Source organism: Amyelois transitella, chromosome 4, assembly GCF_032362555.1.
Source record: "Amyelois transitella isolate CPQ chromosome 4, ilAmyTran1.1, whole genome shotgun sequence".
In the NCBI taxonomy this organism is placed as follows: Eukaryota; Metazoa; Arthropoda; class Insecta; order Lepidoptera; family Pyralidae; genus Amyelois; species Amyelois transitella.
Window position 1 is genome coordinate 9,224,614 of NC_083507.1, and position 21,463 is coordinate 9,246,076.

The 21,463-nt window shown below is 35.8% G+C and overlaps 1 protein-coding gene across 3 annotated transcripts; it reads right to left on the reverse strand.

The window, feature by feature from the left end:
- Positions 1-232: 232 nt before the first annotated feature.
- Positions 233-21,236, reverse strand: LOC106139283 (choline-phosphate cytidylyltransferase A). Of its 3 annotated transcripts, none has more exons than XM_060954342.1 (8): positions 20,699-21,236; positions 10,454-10,676; positions 8,757-8,854; positions 7,619-7,781; positions 3,420-3,589; positions 2,264-2,475; positions 1,822-1,894; positions 233-837 (listed from the first exon to the last, which is right to left on the reverse strand). In XM_060954342.1, the coding sequence occupies exons 1-8, from the start codon at positions 20,831-20,833 to the stop codon at positions 781-783; spliced, it is 1,131 nt and encodes a 376-aa protein (XP_060810325.1). In that variant the 5' UTR covers positions 20,834-21,236; the 3' UTR covers positions 233-780. The 3 variants fall into 3 exon arrangements, with proteins under 3 accessions (XP_060810325.1, XP_060810323.1, XP_060810324.1); XM_060954340.1 differs by having other exon boundaries at positions 1,830-1,894; positions 20,699-21,235; XM_060954341.1 differs by lacking the exon at positions 20,699-21,236 and adding an exon at positions 14,870-15,311 and having other exon boundaries at positions 1,830-1,894.
- Between the last annotated feature and the right edge of the window lie 227 nt (positions 21,237-21,463).

Sequence of the window (21,463 nt, forward strand, 5' to 3'; positions counted from 1 at the left end):
ACTTTAAGGCAACTAGCAAGGTGTCACTATTTGATTCTAATTTTTATTCAATATTAAGCCATATAGCTGAAAGGGGTCTTTCAGTCTTTTTGAGACTGAATGCTCTGCTATCCCTGTATTCTACCATGTAAAGGATTTCCCATGGATGTAGGAAGGCGACTTAGAGGAGCTATTTGAATCTCAATCCCATCATTAGACCATGTCAAGGTAGTTGTAGTAATAACAACACAGATTTTATAAATAATAAGCACCTTTTTAATCAACTGTCAAAAATATTACCTATACAAATAATATCTAAGAAAACAGTTTTACTGCACCTAATTTAATGCATATCTTTACACAATGATTTCAAGGTGCTAAACATTGCAGGCACTCTGCAACTCTAAAAACACGAAGGGAATTATATTAAGATTAAACATAAATAATATAATAATTAATAAATCTAATAGGATAATAGCATTCACTCCATTGTACTCAGACAGAAAGACATACAAATTTCTTTACTGTACAAATAATTTAAGAAGTCCAAAACTCAAAGTCATTTCACAGTGCTGTGCGTCGATGTTAACGGACGTTGTACGAAACGGCGTGTAAAAACCACTTGGTCGGATAACACTGTTCGCGGTACGCTGTAGCGCCGACCAATCAACGCGAGGCACGTGGCGGACGAAAGCTGTGGAGTCCCAGGTGAACTGTTTCAGTCACGTGGCAGTATAGAGAGACGCTGGAGTTAGGAGTTGGTATCTTGATAATCGTCGTCGCTATCGGAGCCGTCGTCTGTCAGCTGTCGCTGTGACGTCGCTTCCGAGTCGACAATGCGTTCAGAGCTCGATGCATCTGCGGAAGAATATATACATTGTTAGACTTTATAGTTTTAATATTGCTAAAGGTCGAGAAATAACTTGGCAATTTGAGAGTAATACAGAACAAAAACTTTTAATGTAACAAAGTATTTGTCTGGTGAAGTGATGCGTAGGTGATCAGTCTTTTATTATCAGAGTTATATACATACTACAATAACTAAGGATCGCTCAGTCGCTGAATTTTATCAGGCGTAAGTAGGTATATTAGAATTTCACTTTTTACGTATCTAGATTATATTATCATAAAAATTAAACTTCAGCAATATAAGCCCACAATAAGAATTTTTTTTTTTAGATATCTGTCATGCCTTGTCAAAAAAGGTCATAAAACAGGAAATATGATAATCATTCAAGAATAATATTTGTATCCGCTATTTAAAATTATGACTAAAACCAACAATGAAGTACTGTGCTGGAATGCTAAGTAGATAAACAAGCTAAATAAAACATGCAAACATTCAACTCTTGCATAAACAATGTAGTAACTAACAAACAACACAGGTTAACAAAATAAACTCCTGCCATGCATAGAATAAATTTGATTCTTATAACAATTACTCTACCCAATTTATGAGAGCCTATAAATTATTTACAATCGAATAAAATTTTAGTAGCATTTAATTCAACTTGATGTTCGAAGTCATGTTTCTGACTTTCCATATCAACAGTAAATTTGGCTCCCTAAACTTGGGTAATCAGTGCTTATGTATTGCGAACTAGTGTTTTTGACTTTGGTTGTAATGAAAGTTTAATGAATATTTAACATCACATGATCTTAAAAGTTGAGGTTGATAAATAAAAAAAGCAAACATTAAAACGTAACTAATGCTATTCCATAAAATATTCACTGCTGGAGTATTTTTTTCAATTTGTTATCGATTACACGACTTGAAATCAACGTGCATGTAAGTATGGCGTGTGCTATATCTATATCTAAATACAAGCGATGAATAATTACCCAGTTACCTGCATGTGGCTCCCACAAAGTTTCATAACGCCGCGATTTAGGCGGTGGAGGCGACGCTGACCCTCTGCAAATAGAAACAGTAGCTTAGTATAGGAACTTAAAAGACTAAATACTAATAAAACAAAACTATCAATTTACTATTTTATTCCACCTGGCTATATCCTGGTTCCGGTTACATTCTCACCACTCTGCAGTGGAGCCCGGATTACGCTCTTGAAAATGTATACTGGATGGGGTGAGACAGGTTATTACATTCGACTCCCATTTGACCTCCGCAACCTTTGCAAGGTTATCTAAACCTGTATTGGGCAGGCACATTTAGTTGCCTGAAAAAGAGCCATTGTTTAACGGCCGAGGTGGGATTAAACCTTACCGTTTCTACCACCGATGCTCTAAAACATGTGTTACATTATTAGTTTCACACAAGAATCACCTTTGGTCGTCGTTGGAGTCCCCGTTCTCGCTGGGGGAGGGCGAGGGCGGCTGGCTGAGCGCCTGCATGAGGCGGCCCTTGGACTCGTTCCAGATGTTGGAGAGGCGGCCGTCCGGCCCGAACAGCAGCAGGAACGCGTCGATCAGGTCGCGGGACTTCTCCTCCCATTTCGTCAGGATGTCTACGCGCTTCTCGCCGATGTTTGTCATCACCTGAAACAAGTTATGTTACAATAAATACGACAGCTTCCGTGGCGCAGCGGTAGTGTGCTTGTGACACAGTAGGTCCCGGGTTAGAATGCCGGCCAGGGCATGATGAAAAACGAACTTTCTCTGATGGCCTGGGTCTTGGACGTTTATCTATCTCGTAAGTATTTATTATAAAATATAGTATCGTCGAGTTAGTATCGAATTTACTTCGTCTGTGTAATGTGTCCCGTATATATAAATGAATAAATTATTTCTTGAATAAGATTACTGTAAAGGTCGTTACAACAAACATCTTTTGTTTGCACCATCTCAATACCTTATTTCAATAATAATATAAATTTTAATGAGTATTTGAAGGCTTACTGTTTTGTTTAGTTTATATTATCGATATGCATTTCTTAACACTCATTAAAAATATCAAGGTGTAACTGAAAAAACTCTAGGTATTTAACTTTATTGACGTAGACTCAGGAAATCAGGTGATGTGACGTGTTTAACTAAATTTTACAATACATGTAAACACAGTACTGCCTGTCTTTTAAACATTTAATAATGACTTAAAATAAGATCATCCCTTTTCTAATGAAATAGTAATTCATGAAACTATTCTATAGTTCCCGGCGCTTTCATTCCCATTGATGTCGTAAAAAGCGATTAAGGAAATAGGCACATTCATCTAGTGCATGCTTTTTCCATGATTCAATATTGGTAAGGAGAACCTACTCCTGCAAATTCAGATGGGATCACGGGAGTCGCTCCGTGTAAAAACATAACTTACCATACCTTCTATCTATTTTATCCAGGATCAAAGTCAAAAGGCGTACCCCAGGCAAGGCAACTTCCTGGAGAAGACTCCAGGGAATTGAGAATATAACCGTAACGGCAGGATGAAAAAAAAAGAGTATGTCATTCACAAAACCAATGTGTAAAAAGTGACAAGCCCTCACCTTTTTGCCTTTATCCTTGAGGTCGTCTATCTTGTTTTGAAGCCGGAACTTCTTCTCCTTAAGGAACGACACGTTCAGCTCCTTGGCAGAGTAGCCCCGCGCCAGGTTCCGTCTCACGTAGATGTCGTAGTCGCGGACTATCCTCGCCACGATATCTGACGTCGACACACCTGAACAAATAACAAAATAAATGTGTTATTTCGGCAAACCGACGACGGCGAATTGTGTTTAAGCTTATCATGCAGAGGCTGCAAAGAAATATAACGTAGGTGCTTGCTTTAGAGCAGAACAGAGCAGAGCTCTAATGAATCAACGGTAAGGCTTATAAGCTTGGGTTTCTTTTTTTCGGCAATGCAACTTTTTACTATCTCTGAATGAATGGACCGTGGAATCATAAAAACATTCATATTCATAGGTAATCACTTCTTTATGCTTTACGGGGTAGACAGAGCCAACAATCTCGAAAAGACTGGAAGGTCTCGTTCACTTGTATAATTTAATGGAATTGAGATTCAAATAGTGACATGTTGCTAGCCCATTACCTGAAAGAAGAATCCAAGTTTATAAGTCTTTCTATTGATTGAATTGATTGTGGAATCATTACTTATAGAATAGAAAGTTGGTCAGGTCAAGAGTAACCGAAACCGACGAGCTAGCATGCAGGGATCGTGGCAAGTGGAAATATGTATCTGCCTATCCCTCCGAGAAAGAGGCGTGATTTTATATAAGTGGGTTTATGTAAATTTATTACATATCCTTCGATTATGCGCCGACCCGGACTTGACATGGGATGACACAAACAAAAGTGGGTAATCTCAATAAAAATGTGTAATTATTTGCTCGCTTTTAGTCATTTATTGTGTTACGAATCACGATACTAGTTCGAGGACAACATGACGTGTAAACAAGTCTTTTTTTAACGATAAACTCATTATTATAATTATCTCAACGATGGTATCTCCGGCAATGTGGTATGTTTATCATAGCGTATGTTCCGAGAGTAACAAAAGGGTTTTTCAGTACATACATAGGTACTTGTTCCATTTGTATAGACGGCCCTGGTAGACCCAAAGCCGTTTATCCTATTAACTAATTAGGTGCGAGATTTAAAATCAGAATGTTATATGGCTACATTCACAAAACGGATAATTGCTTTTTATTACATACATATAATCACGTCCATATCCCCGCAAGGGATATGGACGTGATTTTATGTATACGTATATGTATGATAATCCCTCAGTCGCCTTTTACGACATCCATAGGAAAGAGATGGAGTGGTCCTATTCTTCAAGAAGGTTGCCTTATAAGGTTGTGTAATAAGCCAAAAAGAAATTTAATTAATGATAAATCTTATGAATATATATTAGAAATCACTGGCAAAGAAAAATAGTGTGAATGAACTAGATTATTGTATGTTCATATTGTCATAATATACTGGGTGAGATAAATAACTATAAATTCGTAAGCAACAACTAAAGGTTATCGAGATTACTGTTATCCTCGGCACATGTGGCAATGCTATTTATTTCTTCGCTAGTTTTCCACGTCTGATAACTTGGTGAACTTTTCTGGTAATGTGCTTATTTTTAGTAAATAAAAATTGTCACGTTTTTTCTCTCGTGCTGTTGTTCGTCGCTCCTAGACGACCAAATGCAAAAATATGTATGAAAGACGACCATAATGTACGCACAAGCCTTTCTTAATTTCTTTAGCGAACGCCTATGTTATCATAACCATTATTACTGTAGACGTTATAATTACTATGGACGAAATGATACTTTAGAAGTTATGATACTATAGACCTTATGCACCGGAAAGTTTTTATTTCGGTTGTGCGATGATGAATTCAGTTAGTCACCTTTGACTTTTATAAATATAGATGATCTTATTTCATTCTTATTTACTACGATAATCAATTTCGAGACGGAAATATCTGTTCATTAAGCATCCGTAGTAGGTATCTATCTGTTTACTGACTGTATGTTGCATTAGTGGCCGCTGTACTGGTCAAGGCAACTGGCAAGTTCCTCAAAATGTCCTAATTACCATACTTGATTCACCAGAAAATGAGTACACAACGTAATGAAAATAACATTGTTTACATTTATCGTATCGATAATATTAACCTTATTTCTCTTGGCATAAGATTATGTATAAAAAAATTTTGTTAGATACTGTAAAAAAGACTAAATACTATTTAAGTATGTATTGTAAAATGTCCCTTATTGCATGTTTCTGCCTATCTAAACTGAAGATCTGACTGCTGTTTTAATTTCATGTGATATTCATCAATACATAGTATGTTTGTGTCAGACAGCTGAGCGCAACAAAATGCCGAATTTTTTTACAGCGTGTATCAATAGGCTATTTGACAAAGTTCTAAAAACTATCTTAGGGTATTTATTTGTTTATAAGGAGCCCTACAAAAATACTTTTCTGCCTTTATTACAGCTATTTTATTAAAAAATCGAAAAAGAAAATGAAATATTCAAATATGCCGCCAAAACGCGACTTTTAGCAATATGGCGGCCATGGCATGCAGTGACGTAAATTTCGTGTAAATATCATACAAAGCTTGTTGGTGTTTCGAAAAGTTTTGATTTTCTCTTGTTTTATTTAACTTGTGCCACGGTCATATGTGTGAAAATTATTAAAATGAGTTCCTATAAATGTTGTGCAGTGCCTCAATGCACTAATACAACAATAAAATCTCCTACGAAACTGTTTTTTTCTATGCCGATGGATTTGAATATTCGCAAGAAGTGGTTTCAGATCATGATCTAAGATCAGTGGTTACCAAGATATACTTACATTGATGTTTTCACATTCCTCAGTTCGTATCTCAGCATAGAAATCTGGATTGTCTTTGAAGAAGACAATCCAGATTTCTTCTTCCAACCATTATTGCGTCCACTTTTGGTAAGTTTCGACTGTCAGCTTTCGCGGAATTGGTTTCCATTATTAAATACCTATGTTATCTGAGTAATCCTGAGCGATCAAACACTTATAAAATCTTGAAAAATAATAGCGAACACTAAGGAACGGTACGATCCACAGTCTGTTTATGGATAATTGACGTCATAATAGAAATAGCCAATCACGTTCGTTTTTAGTCACGTGACAGCTGCATATAAAAACCTAATTTTCTGAGACGGATTTTGTTTAAATAATGCAATATTTTTATCTCGCGTTATTACAAATCGCTCCAAAAAAATAATATTAAGACTGATGACATAAAAGAAATGTATATTTTTAATACAGTCAAATAGCCTATTACTTACTACATGCTTTACCGTAATTACATGCTACTTCTCGGAGCCCGAGCTTTAACGCCACAGCTGAGAATTCAAAAACAATATTTGTACGAGTATCAATCTTGTGTGAAGCCTGAGTCTGTCGCAATTTCCTCATAAAATTATACTTTCAAACCTATCACGCAAACTGCATGTGACACGATCGCTCTAAATATGTATTATGAATACATCAGTATACATTTAAACAACAGTTAGCAGGAAAATGTGCGTAGTTTTGTGGGCAAAGTTTCCGTGTAATATTATATACATATATGAGTCATTAGAAAATATGTTATATATCAAAATAAATCCTGATTACCAAAGATTACATAAGATCTGATTTAATATGTTTACATGAATTGAATTTGAATGATTCATTATTTTTCCAACCTCTAAAGGAAATCGAGGAAAGTTCCGCGAGGTTTGTGGCATTTAATCACGATTCTTTCTCGGAGGGGTAGGCAGTTACTACATACATATTTTCACTTGACAAGATCGCACACGTTTCTTTCGCCTCATTAATTCTTCACATTTTTAACTCCACGCATCCACATTTCAACCCCCTTCGTACAAGGTGGTCTGTTTAGGGACACTATTGACTTGACCTTTCGCCAGGATTTGATCAAATTGTTTCAGGCATTCCCCTTTCTTAACACTCATTATCCTTTAGACAAGATTATCTACGATGGCGTCGCCACCTGATATACATGTTCATTCCTAGTTTGTTGGCGGGTGAAATGATGATCCGATATATTTCTGCAACTCGGTAGTGTTAACCAATACAAGAAAAGACCAATACATTTTTATTTCTATGAACATAGCATGCAGTTAATATGCAGGAAAACACCCTTCACTTAACTCCACCGACAAGAGTAAGCATTTAATTATATGAACATAACATACCTTCAGTCCTCTCCGTGGCTACGAACATGTCTTTGGCCTTGATGGAGGCGTACAGGTCCTCGGAGTCCTCCGTGGTGTACGGGATGTCGTCGTGCGCCACGAAGTCAATCTTGTGCTTCTCCAAGAACTCGTCGCCGTACTCCCACGGCGCGTCTTTTATCACCTGGAACAAATTTATGCTTCATTTAAATCTTATTATCATCCTTTAGGTAACATTTGTTTTATTTGATCAAAGACTAGAGGGTACATAAATTGAGCGTCAAACGTAAAACTGCACTGAAATTTGGTTGTCCCTAACCTGTGCGAAGGTTATATGGAAGAGATCGCTTTGTAGTTATAAGGTTGTATTTTGCCTTGTAATTTATTTAAAATATTTTTCATATTTTATGTGGTTAACCATAGTTCTTGCCCCTGTTGCGTTTGTTTTGTTTGATAGCGAGCGAGCGAGGGGTCCGTTTGAGATTGCCACCCAAGGCTAGGTCAGACAGGAGGTAATTAAATAAAACAAGACGCCACGCAGCGACTCCTCCTCACCAAAGGATCATTCTTGTATTGTTACATTAGGTCAAAGTGCAAGATCAATCAAATTTACCTTTTTTAAGCAGTTTGAGTAATAAAACCACAGAGTCACTTCATCACCAACGTATGTATATAAAAAGTTGGTGCATATAATAATTTATATGATCTATTTTCATTTACATGCGTCAATGCCACAAACATAATACCTACGATCACCGAACATCGGAAATGTAAAAGTGCGGTGAATCAGCACTTTATATACGTCTATTTATAGAGTTTATTTTAAGAAATCCGACTGTGAACAGTAAAAGTGCTGACGTACCTAGTTTGATTAACTCATTGACCAATTCATTTTGATCGGCAAGCAATCGGTTGTTAATCAAATTTTAAAGTTCAGTACTTTTTACTTAGATAAGTATATATAGGTATGTATAGCTATGCCACCTACCATACACCACTTAAGGCAAGGTGGCGCAGGCGCAGCGTACATTGGTGTTTACACCGTACAAAGTGCTTTTTCATTAAATCACCTCTGACGTCGACGGGAAAGTAAAGGTGGATGAAACTACAAACAGTTCTTTGTCATGGTACTGTATTTAATTATTGCGAATATAATTACCTCGTCGACGTATCTGCAGTGGCGGACGGCTTCGTACCTCTCCTCCTCGGTCATCACTGTGCGACCTTTGCGGCTGTGCGTCAACTGGTCGTTGGAAACTGAAAGAAATACATACGGTATCTACTCATATTTTAAATGTCAAAGTCTAGCCGTGATCTAAAAAAGGCCAAGGTTCTGTTAACAGAGCTTTAGCAGGATCATGGAGTTCAAACGGGATTCGATTAGTTCAATTACTAAACTTATTCATTGATGCAACGTGCTCATAAACCCTGTCGCGACGCTTCCCTGAGTGCAAACCGGGAAAAACGTCAGGAGGATGACGATAATGTCAGTGTATTTATAATACATAACAACCAATATAAATCAAAAACACTGATTTGTTTCTGATTTTCCTAAAATGAACCGACCAAGCTACGAAGAACTATAAATAGTAAAATGGTATAGGTACATAATTAATGAGTACAGTGTGACTAGACGATGCGCCGTTCAAAGTTCAATGCAACGTAGGCTATTTTTTGAAGACGCATGCACGCGCCGCATGGTATGTTATAATGACGTACGAGTATGGACTGAAAATCTCATCTTTTATTCAGCTGTTAGTTAAACAGCAAGTGCAATACACTTTAAAATCATCGTAGCTGCCTTACATAACATCAAATATTTTTTTTTACTAAACTTATGTACAGAAATCCATTTTTTTTTCTCAAAATTTAAAAATGTACAGTAGGGTACAGACCTTTTTTTTTCTCACAAAAATAAAATAAAATTTTAATTGATATTGCAATTTATTGTTTGAAAACCTACCTTCAATTTAAAATGAAGTAACCTTATACTCAAAATTATAGAAAAAATAAGGAGGTTAATTTAGCATGACCTGTATTTGACATGCATGACGCGTCTGTTTATTGTTTCTGTTGCTACATTAAACATACATAAAACACAACATGTAAGTATGTATCACGCCACCTGTCGCGCGATGCTATAGTTATAGATAAATGATTAGATATCAACGGCGATTAGCGTTAGTCATTCAATTTAAAAACAATCAATACAGGCGCTTCCCAGACACCAATATGACACTCATGTCTCTCATTTTTGTAATAGGTTTTTCCGGCCTACTTCTTTATAGTTCCGCGTAGATTTTAGAAAATAATTTAGCAGATTAGTCACAAACACTCTTTGGAATGTTCTATTTCTTGCTTTAGTGGTGTCATGATATGGTTGAATCTATTGGAGTGTTAATTAGCGACCGAATCGCTGGCTTAAATTTTTCAATATCATAATTTTTCATGAATTATAAATGCCACACCTTTTTGTTACTGCGTGAAACAGAACAACGGTTATAAGATATAATATAAGAGTTTCTGATAACGAAAATAGCATTCAAGGATAGATAACGTGAATTGCATTAAGTACATCAAAATCGAGCGATAAGGCTGCGCGTAAAAATAATTAGTTTCTACAGCAAAACGTGTGTGCGTTTCTAATCTGATGCGATAGGGAATCGTACGAGGGAGTTGGGCCAATAGAAATTGAACGCATATCTTAATTAGAATTCTCTGCAGTATAAAGGATTAATCGCCTTTCATGATAAAATCTTTGTTTACAAATTGATGTTGTAGACTACGCATTTCGATATGTGGCTACTGAATAGAAAACCAGAGAGCTTTCGTCATGCTAGAAAATCTTTAACCAACCTCCAACAATAAGGTAGACATTAGGGAACACGTTCTTCGCCTGCTGCAGTTGCCTGGCGTGCCCTTGGTGGAACATGTCGTAGATGCCGTCCGCGTATACGCGCACCCTGCGCGGCGCTGTGCCGGCCGCTGCCACGGCGCGGGGGATGCGCCCGTAGTGACATCGTTCGCGTTCGGCGACGGCTGCTGGCTCGTTGCTGAACGGCGCTGCTAGCCGAAGGGACTGTAACAATATTCAAAGATGCTCTAAGACAAAATGGCCTTTAATCTAAAGACACTGCTGTAGACGGGTCCAATTGGGAAAGTATAAAAGCGGACCCCAAACTCCAAAGCTTAGTGAAAGAAGGTGCAACTGTTAGCTATCTGACAGCTGCTCGATAAGAAAAAGAGGAACATTATATACCTACGCCTAAAAAAAAAACTTGTCAGTCACTTGATTACAGATGTTAAAAAACCAGTAAAAACCAACGTTCATAAGAGCAAAAAACTTACATGAAGGTAACACATTACAACCAAATGACGCACAGATGATTCACAACATCTGAAACTACGTCAACGGTACTGTTTCTTCATCCTTAAACTCTACAATACATTGTTTAGGTATCTACTGTAAATCATATAGAGCTTATTGTCTACTTTTTCATTTAAAAATGCTGTAAGTTACATTATGTTTCACTTTTTAGCAACTATCTCATAGTTGTAGAATGACATTCTCAACCTCAATCCAACATTTAATTTTATGACCGCAAAGTACCAACACCTTTTTAATCAATAAATATAAAATACCAATAAGTTGAATGACTAGTTATGCGACATACTCCGGAATCCGGAAATGCTTGTATGATGCCTTTATAGTCAGTTAATGATGTATTGATGTTGTTATAAAAACCCGGCACTGTTCCAGTCAACAGGTTTACCAATTGCAGACAGCCTTTCTCTCAACCGTCACTTTGGCCCAAGCGAAGGTCGATTCCGCGAGTCCAAACTACGGTGATTGACTAGCGTGAGACATTACTATATTTAGCTGTATTGTCATAAGCGCCATGTCAAGGTTCAGCTGTGATTACGCGGTGGCAGAATGATAATGAGGTGGCGTGATGTGACGTCGCCGGGGTGTCATCGTAACTACTCGATACACCGGCTTATCGAATGTCCGCTTTGGTACATTCACTCATTAATTAACGGGCATTGGTTAGTTGTTTCTCGATAAAAAAGCGATTGGATACATGTGACAGAAGTTGAGACGTGTGTGCTTTCACGAGCCTTCAGCAAGATGGTGACGAACCGAGAACTCCACATGAGTAATTTAAACTAAGAATGCACAGCAAACTCAACACTAGATTATGTTATCTTAGCTAAGTGATTGGTAAAAAATATTAGATAGATACTTATTGATCTATCATAGATACGGCAACCTGAGATCATAACATTGTATGTTGTCTTCCTGTAACACAATGTGTTGCCGGAAGACTGGACTGCAATTTAATTATACCTACATTCTGTAGACCGCGCTAGTAGATTTCTATTAGTCATGGAGCAAGTTTCACTGCCCACCTTGTCCAAGTATTGCAAACAATTGAAAGTTGGCATTCTATCGAGAATTCAGTAGGTACTTAGGTGTCATTCAATGGCAGGTGAGTTGTTTAATATTTAATGGTTACAGAAAACCATGGTTAAGTATACAAAATTCTAAGGAGTTCATTATATTTTGTTTACTCTAACCAGTAGCTAGCTACCTTTATAAGAAAATCATAAAATATTCCTATATCAAGCGAAATAACGAAGTAGACGTTATTCATTAAACGAAATTTTGATAAGCAACTGAAATTTACCAGCAGTTTGTGATTTTATATTAGGGCATTTTTATGCTTGGTCTCACCGAGTTTGCGATATGCCATTTTATGATTGGAAATTGAAAGATACCAAGATCTTTGGTTTTGGGCGGGTTTGCCGGTGAATTCTTTACAATATCTTGAAAAATAAATAATGTCTACTGTTGTTCTGTGGGCCAATAAATTCATTTAAATTCAGAATAGAAACTCGTCTCGGAGTAGTAAATGATCTTAGCTGCAGCGTTAGTATCGAAATAGATTACATAAATATAAAAAATCAGTTTTATGCTAGGCAGTAAAAGTAATTATCATCAATACACCTATAAAAGTTGAGATCGTTCAAAATGTATCCTTCTGATCTTTTGAATACCATCGAACTTACTTGAATTAAAGACGCATCTTCATTGAAACAGATAACCCAGTTATGCGAGGGTCAAGATTTATGCGTTATCGTTGTTACACAGAAATTACAACAGAAACATTATACATCTGATCTTAATATGTTAAAAGTCTTCGCAGAATATGTGATAAAATATTGTAATAATGTTTAACTCACACATGCAAAATGCTCTATTACGTACACGTTAGTAATTAAGCGTCTATTGGATACTAATATTGCCCAGTAACTAAAGCATAAGCATAATAAAAGAAGCATTAAGCTAAACGAAACAACAGTTATGATCGGTTTGGACCCAGTTTTAATTTAAAAAGTAAATAAAAGAATTACCCGTACATGTTAACACACCAGGCATTTCAGTGTGGGCAAGCTAAACTAGGCCAACACTGCAACATTCATATTCGATCACCTCTCTCTGCAGTCCTTGATGACCTGCCGTGTATGTACAAACTACATTCATAGCCGAATTCTATGAAACTAATTAAAATTTTGCTGCAATTATCCAAGAGCGTAATTATAAAGGAATATGTACAACATAATTTATGTAATAGGCAGTACTTAGTAAAAGATTAGATTACGACTATAAATTTAAATGTGACGCATTTACATTTTTATCAGTACATAATTAAGGTGTTGATATTTACTTTTTATTGACTTTACTCAGATATTTCCACAGGTAATGAATGAAAAGATCATAGATCTTACCTACTCCTTTACTGGTAATACTATTAAGTAGTTGCAGAGTAAAATATCTTTATAACCTTCGATTTAAAACAATCTTCTTGATTCACACTTGAACTTGCATTGTTTTAAAAACGAAATTTCAATAACCGACAGTTTAACCGTTGAAAGGAGCTGAAAATAGTCTACGTGACCTAGTGAATAAGCATTGGAAACCTGGCACCGCTTGAAATGAATGCTACTGGAATAACTTTATGTAAAGTGCTGCTGTTGTGTTGAAATTTGCTGTAAGGCCGATTTAATTGACTTGTCTAAAAATTTAAGATAAACTAACAATAAAAGTAACGAAGGGTTTTAAGTAAAATTTGCCTAATTTTTAATTTAGAGAACTTCATACATTCTATTCTTAACCATTTCTTAAACCCTCGAAGAGACGAGAAATAAAAAAGGTTCCACTACCTTCATCATCTGTTTGCAATAATATTGTTATAGTACGAATTTTGTTCATAGAACACCTAAAAAATTTATACTCATGTAATTAAAGTACGATGAAATTAAACCGAGGTTATCTACTAATTACGTGATAAACACCAAATACCTTTCGATAGATCAATCAATCTACGTGACTATACCTTGCTTATGTTACATTGGTCTGCACGAATGAACGAGAATTAAATGTTTGAGCAGCTGCTGAATACTACATTATACCTAGATAACAAGGTGAAAGATAGGATAAAACACGTGACGATCGTATGTGCTCATTGCAAAGAATCGTGTCCTGATTGCTGCGGATATGCCGTTTAAGCTGCCGTCTGGTTCACGGACATGACATTACATCCGTAATAATAATAACGGTCTAGTGGCCTAGCCTCATAGATAACCGGGTAGTAAGGCAATCTCTCACTAAGGCACAAGTGTGATAAGTTCAAAAACACCTATGTTGAACACAAAAACGTTTACTAATTAGGTGAAAATTAACCACATTCAGTTCACCTTCTGTGAAACTTTAAATAAATAAAGTTAATCAACATAATACCTTTATTAATACTCGTATTTGCTATCGTATATTTATTTTGAATAAAGAATCGACTTTTAAATATAACCCCTGAGACGAGAAAAGAAAGAACAAGCCAATGAAGGTAATGGTAAAACCCAATAGTTAACTGGTAAATAATGCTTCTATCATTTAGTCTGCCAAATTAGTCTTTTGCCCGTGAACATTATGTAAATGAAAAAATGTCTATGAAATTATTACAACTTAGTACAGTAGGAAAAGAAGTGTTTCATAATCAGCAGAAGTTATAATCAATAAATAACATCAAAACTTTCTATAGTTGAATGACAGAAAACTTTCACTCATGGTCAGTAAAAAAAGTTTGTTTAGAAGTCTGAACTAACTTGTATTTAATTTTTTTAAGACCATTATTTGATCTTGAATTTCGTAGGTAGTACCTACTAGTAATTTAACTGTTGAATAGAAAAGTTCTACTCATTAGCGTAACTTACCACTGATTCAATTGCTTCTGGTTTTAAATATCCATTTCTTCTGTAGCCATTCAGACTTGTGTCCAGTTTCCCGTTGGATATGTGCCCATTTGTTAGTGTTGTGGTTAATGTTAACGCCGACATTATTAATCTGACTACTTTAAAATTTATAATAAAAATTATTTCAATATGTCCTATATTAACTTCACAATTGAACACGTAATTTTATTCGCATCATATAACTAGGACTGTATCACGTAACGTAAACGCACGTAAAAAAATTAATATCTATGGCGACGAATTTCTTTTTAAATCTAGCTGCGTTTGTTCAGGTTTATCGAGCGGTAAAATCTGAACTCAGCTGTACGCGTGAACACGTCTCTAGTAGTTAACCGCGACTAACCATAACCATATAGTCACCGTGTGGAATGTAGGCGATATAACTTGTACCGTCGCGGGTATCAGCGGGTGCGTGCGAAGTGCGGGGAGAGTCGATGGCGGTGGCGCGACGTCGACGTGGAGGCTTGTCTGACACGCGACGGGCCACGAGATTCCCCGAAGGGGAACTTCGAACAAAATCGGGGCCCGAACGTGGTCGGCCGGTCAGAGTGACGGAGTGCTCCTCGCTCGCACTACCTACTTCGGCCCTCTTTTCCTTTAGAGGTGCGATCAATTTTTATAAGCTCCAAATTTTGCTGTTTTAGTTTGGCGCTTGACAAGGTTTATGGATTACATACAAGAATTGAGAATTTAGTTATTTGTTGACGCACCGTAACCACTTAGGCAATATTTTGCAGCAAATGGCAAATTGGTACAGTCAGAGAATACTTGTTCACGAACAAGGTACCCATTATGACGCAGACCATAAAGAATGCATTTCGTGAATATGAGCCGGTTGGTCACAAGCAAAATATTCCTACCAAAAAAATATTTTATCAGTCTTCCGATGCAAAAACGTACGACAATAAATTATTATCTATTAAGAATGATGAGGATGTGACTAAGCCATTATCTCATGGCTTGGTTCATGATGTCCTTAGAGGTCGTTAAAGATAATTCAATTTCGTAAAGGCGAAACTGTAAGTGGATGCTTGCCAACATGTTAAGATGTTAAACTTATTCATATTTATTCTTTACTTCAAAAATTTGGAAAACCTTGCATAAAATTTGTAAGGCAATTAAAACTTCAGTAACGAGAATTAGCCCGTTGTACGAACAATATCGTAAGTTGTAACTTACCAAAGCGATATGTATTTTTTTTTAATAACAGCTAGCGTTTATTTTCGCGCCTGCGATCATGATCGACTCGATGATTAGTGCTATTTATTTTGTGTTAAGTGAAAGTCTCATAAACTTGAAATCTTCTTTTAGGCAATGGACTAGCAACCTGTCACTATTTTAATCTCAATTACACGAAGCCGTACAGCTGAATATGGCTTGTGGTTGAGACAGTTGGCTCTGTCTTCTCCGTAAGGGGTAAAGATGGTTAGTATGTATGCGAGCAAGGATGCGTTTTCTGTTTTGTATACAACTCTCGTCCGCTTGTGTCACGCATTTTTACATAAACTGAATAGGCACATCACATAAGGTGCGACACAGGGTGACGTAATCCAGTGAATTGTCACTAATGATAATTTATCCCCATAATGAACTGACTTTTGTCATAATTACACACACATATATACATAAAATCACGTCTTTTTCTCAGAGGGGCAGGTAGAGACTACATCTTTCCACTTGCCACGATCTCTGCATACTTCTTTCGATTCATCCACATTCATAATTGACTTCATGCAAGCTCAGCGGTTGTGTTTACTCTTGATCTGAGCCTTTGCCACGACATCCTTAATTTGATCAAGGCCTTCTCACTCCGACCTTTCCCTCCACACTTGTATTGTTACATTAATCTACCTGCTTTCTTCAATCCTCTCCACATGACCAAACCATCTTAACATACTCTTTTCTATTCCTGTTACTATATCTTCTTTCACATCACAACATTCCCTTATTACGCTGTTTCTTATTCGGTCACTCATTTTCACCCCGATCAATTGAGGACCATAGTTCGTATTCCATTTAACAAGTTACATATGCTTGTAACTTTCGGGCTAGCTCAGTTTAATCCGTGTAATTTGTTCCTACGTGAATATTTGCGTGTCAGTCAGTTCACATGAAGAAAGCCAACGACCGACACAGTGACCGATATTTATAAGCCAAGAAACTATCAGGTTCTTACATACGTGCCAAACTAGCTAACTGGACTAGGTTGATGAAATCGCGCATGCACAAATATCATAAGAGATAATTAACTGATATTATGCAGCTCATCATTATATGTTAATAGAATTTTTTATCAAAAATTAAGAATGCCAGTTATCAGTTGGTAAGTTACTAGTTTTTTTTCTAACAGACGGGAATAAAAAATATAAACGATATGGAATTTATTGCCAATTTAATTGTCATTTGTAACTACCGAACCTATTTATTTGGTTAACGGAGGATATTAAAAATTTATCATATAAAAGTGACTTTACATACTCGTAGCACAGGGAACTGTTGCCATATGCGCCATAGGAAAGTCGTATCATTATATGTACAACATTTATCGTAATATTATTATTCCGATTTCTATGGTTGTAGGAGTCGATTGTTAATTTTGGTCAATCCTGCGTTTCACCTACTTTAGTACTACAAAATGAATAGTTTAATTACCTAATCCGTGTTTTATTTATAATTTGACCCAAAACAGAAAATATATAATACTTACAACATTTTTAACCTGAGAGATCTGTATCAAATGTATAAAAAACTACATAATAATGAACAGAAGACAGCGTTACATCACGTCACAGGACGGTCAGTGATCACGCCACACCATTGGCGCCGGTCCAAACTATTGATTCATTTAGCTTTCCTTTTCATATCACTCTTATCATATAGGTCTTAAAGTTTTATTAGATCAACAAGATGTTAAAAATATAATGTATATCTTAAACTAGGTGTTGAAAAAATATGAGTAAAAGTACCTACATCCCACTAAAAACATCCTTAATAAACTCGCCAAATCTGGATGAAGCCTCGTGGTTCTGTAATATGTAACTTACTAGCTTACACCCCCAGCTCGCCCGCATGAATTAAGCTCCATCTACAATAAGCAACGTAATTAGAATCTCCTCTAAAGAGCAAAGCATTAAATGCCACCTACAAAAAGCGACGAGGTAAGTGTCACCTACAAAAGAATTCAGGTTTTTCGCAAATCTCATGGGAACTATACTTTTAACCAGGATGAACCCTATGTCCTTTAACAGACTCTTTAATTATATGCAAAATTTCATGTAGAATACCTGAGAAGAGCAAACAAACAAATAAAATTTACTTTCACATTTATAATATTAGATGGGATGAAATTTCTCAGCAAAGCCAGCCAAGTTCAGCCTTTGTCTGCATTACTGGGATTTGTTAATGTTTACAGGAGCTCCATTGAGACTAAATAAGTTCTTTACAGTATGGTTCTGTGGGATTTCTATCTCTCTCCTATAGTACTATTTACCTCTGGGGATTCTTCATAGATACAATAACTTGTACCTTCAATTATTGCGCCCCTAGCCCTAGATACATTCATTTCATGACAGACAAGAGTTACAATAACAACATACTCAATGAAAATGTGGCTCAAACAATTTGTGTGCTCTGATTCTCACAAAGAGGCAACATTGATTTTAAAACACTTCAAAATGATTTTCCAACTTTTATGTTAAAAAAAACAAAACAAGAAATGTCTATCATTTCTGATGGGAGCTATACAGGCCTGAAAGTCACTGAAGTGTGTCAAAAACTAATCTTACTAGCATAGATATGTAAGTCTTAATGAGGATTTTACTAAAAGTCTTGTCCCAAACATTCATCTTGGTATCACAAAGTGAAATTATCAATGAATGGCACAACCATCTCAAGCAGGTAGGTACATCACACAAAATAGCCTTTACTATTAAGATACTTTTGTAATAATAACTTGTATTGTGAAGTAATTGAGAACTACAAAGATCCCTCTTTGAATGACATTTATATAAAGCTACTGGAGCAATGAACTAGTTACCTGAGGTAACTGTTGCAAAATACAGTTACATTACTGTTAAGATTTTGTAACAATTCTGATCTATTATAATAAGTTGGAGAAAAGTTATTTTATCATACCATTCTTCATTGTAGTTTACAGAAAGATAAATATAAACAATTATAATGATTATGACACAGTTAGGGTGATTGCGCTGGTTTTCGTCCAATTAGCGGAGTTGCTAGCTTTCAGACGTAAAAATAATATGATAAAGTATCCTAATTAAAATAGCTCATATTTGTTTATATACTTCATATAGTCTATTTTTGATAAAAATTAAGAAACTTTTAATTATAACTACATTGTTTTTTATATAAATAATTAAATGTTAAATGGCAGATTTCACTAGTTTTCGTCCAAAAAATTTGGTTTTCGCCCTGGTGTGATCTAGTTTCCGTCCAGTATGTAAAATAGAGTAAAAGTGCAATGTTAAATAAAAACTGTCTTTATAATCTTTTATTTAATCAACAAAAATATTTATTCTTCAGCAGTAGATTTCCTGCTTTTTTTATTTCCCCGAATCCATCTATAACAATTAATTTCATAGTTTAGTACCTACTAGAAAAACCTGTACGAATTAACAAGAAAATGTGTTAGAAGTAGATTCCACACTATTATGGACGAAAAGTAATACAAAAAAAATTGCTGTTTAGTTTTCGTCCATGCCATTTAAACATTTTTTTAAACAAGCAATACTGAGAAATTATTGGACGTTAACTAAATATCTTGTCAAATAGCCAATAAAGTTCATATCTAAAGAAAACACATATTTTTTTATAGGTCTGAAAAAGTAAAATGAACATTCCAAATATTTAGCTTGCTGTTTTAGTTTCCGTCCACGTGGACGGATACCAAATAATTGGTAAAATAGGCATGTCAGTATTCGTCCGCAATCTTTTACTAAGATTACTACAAAAACATTGTAAAATAATCTAAACATAATGTTAGTTATACTCTTAAATATCCCTACATGCCAAAATATTACCCAATCTATGTGAAATAGTCATAAAACCCACCACGGAGTGTTCCAGCACCAGCTATTTTTTTTTTGTATCGGCAATGGCGTCTACGAGACACGAACACATGCCGGCCACTGAGTTTAATTTTTTCGAAGTTTTCACTTAACAAATTGGATTTTGTGTTTGTTAGAACTGTTGCTTAAGTATGAAGGATCGTGACAAGTTGCAACATGCGTGCATAGGTGTGTTTATATTCTTTTTATATGCGTTTAAAAGTGAAATGGACGAAAAGTAGAACTGGACGCCAAACCAGCGCAATTACCCTATATGCTAGGTGCATTTAAAATACTAATATATTGTGACTGCTAATTTGTAACTATGTATGGACAAATGTTACATGGCTTACAAGGTTGTTCCAAGAATTTTAAGATCTGTAGGTATTTAATTCAAAAAGAAAAAAAATAATATGTTATTCAAGTCCCTGGTAAGATGTGGATGCTGGTTGAGAAAAGGATGTGTGATCATTTTAGTGAGTAAAATTTTTTTTTCACACTTAAAAGCACACTATTTTATGACAGATGAGCTTACACAGCTAGGTGCCTACATTAGTGTTTAATCTCACAGAAAAAAAATAAACAGAAGGCAAAGGCCTTCCAAGCTAACTTTAAAATTTAAATCTTTACAAAAAAATAAAACAAAGCTAAGGAGAGCTAGTTCATATTCAAATTAATTTAAAGTGCAGTTGCAGCATGGCCACAATCATATTGACAATCTTACCTGAATTGGCTCCAAAGGCACTTGACTAGTGCTACTTCGAAAGCTAGTTTCACTGCCATTTTGACTCTCCCCTGCTCCTATTAACTTGGCACTCATTTCTTCCTCACTGCTATGTCGACTTCTTTTCCGAGACATCTTCACATTGCTCACCGGCTCGCCGATTTCAAGGTTTATAGACCTTTCACTCTCTAGCAAAAGGTCTGTTGCTTTCCTAGATATTCTTTACTGTTCTATTCTTGCGTAACAGTAACTACACTGTGCTAATTTATATGGATTGCTCAACTAGTGTATCTCCAAAGGAAACTTGGATCACACTGTTCCCATTCGCTGCTTCATTATGCAAGCAAGCGTGACTTACTCATCAATGGTTTACTTTTGTAATAAAATAAGAAAAACAGCAAACTTTGTGTCAATAAACTATTAGAATAAATATACTAGAAAAATAGCGAAATATTGTGATAGCAGCGCTTGCGGTAATTTTGTTTTTACTTTTTTACTCTTCTTTTTCTTTTTTTCCACTATTTCAATTGGAATACGTCAGCTTGACGTCATCTGTCAAAACGTGACATTTTCCGGGCTATTCACTAACTTTCCGGAAAGGCATAGACGTCTAAGATTTTCTTTTGCTTTCTGTTTTTGAGGTTTTTCTTTGATTTTACTTTTTAGTCGAGGCTGTGAGCTGTTATTTCGCTTATACACAAATACTAAGTTCCAAAAAACTACATACTATAGTTACAGACCTAAGTACTCACTAAATTTGTGTTT

What these genes read in the sequence shown, in the direction of transcription:
- LOC106139283 (XM_060954340.1), bottom strand. Translation starts at nt 20,833, where the DNA reads ATGTCTCGGAAAAGAAGTCGACATAGCAGTGAGGAAGAAATGAGTGCC. An exon ending in TGTCTACCTTATTGTTGGAG is followed by an intron (nt 8,855 to 10,453) that starts GTTGGTTAAAGA and finishes TATTTCTTTCAG; the next exon opens with TTTCCAACGACCAGTTGACG. An exon ending in ACTGCAGATACGTCGACGAG is followed by an intron (nt 7,782 to 8,756) that starts GTAATTATATTC and finishes AATTTGTTCCAG; the next exon opens with GTGATAAAAGACGCGCCGTG.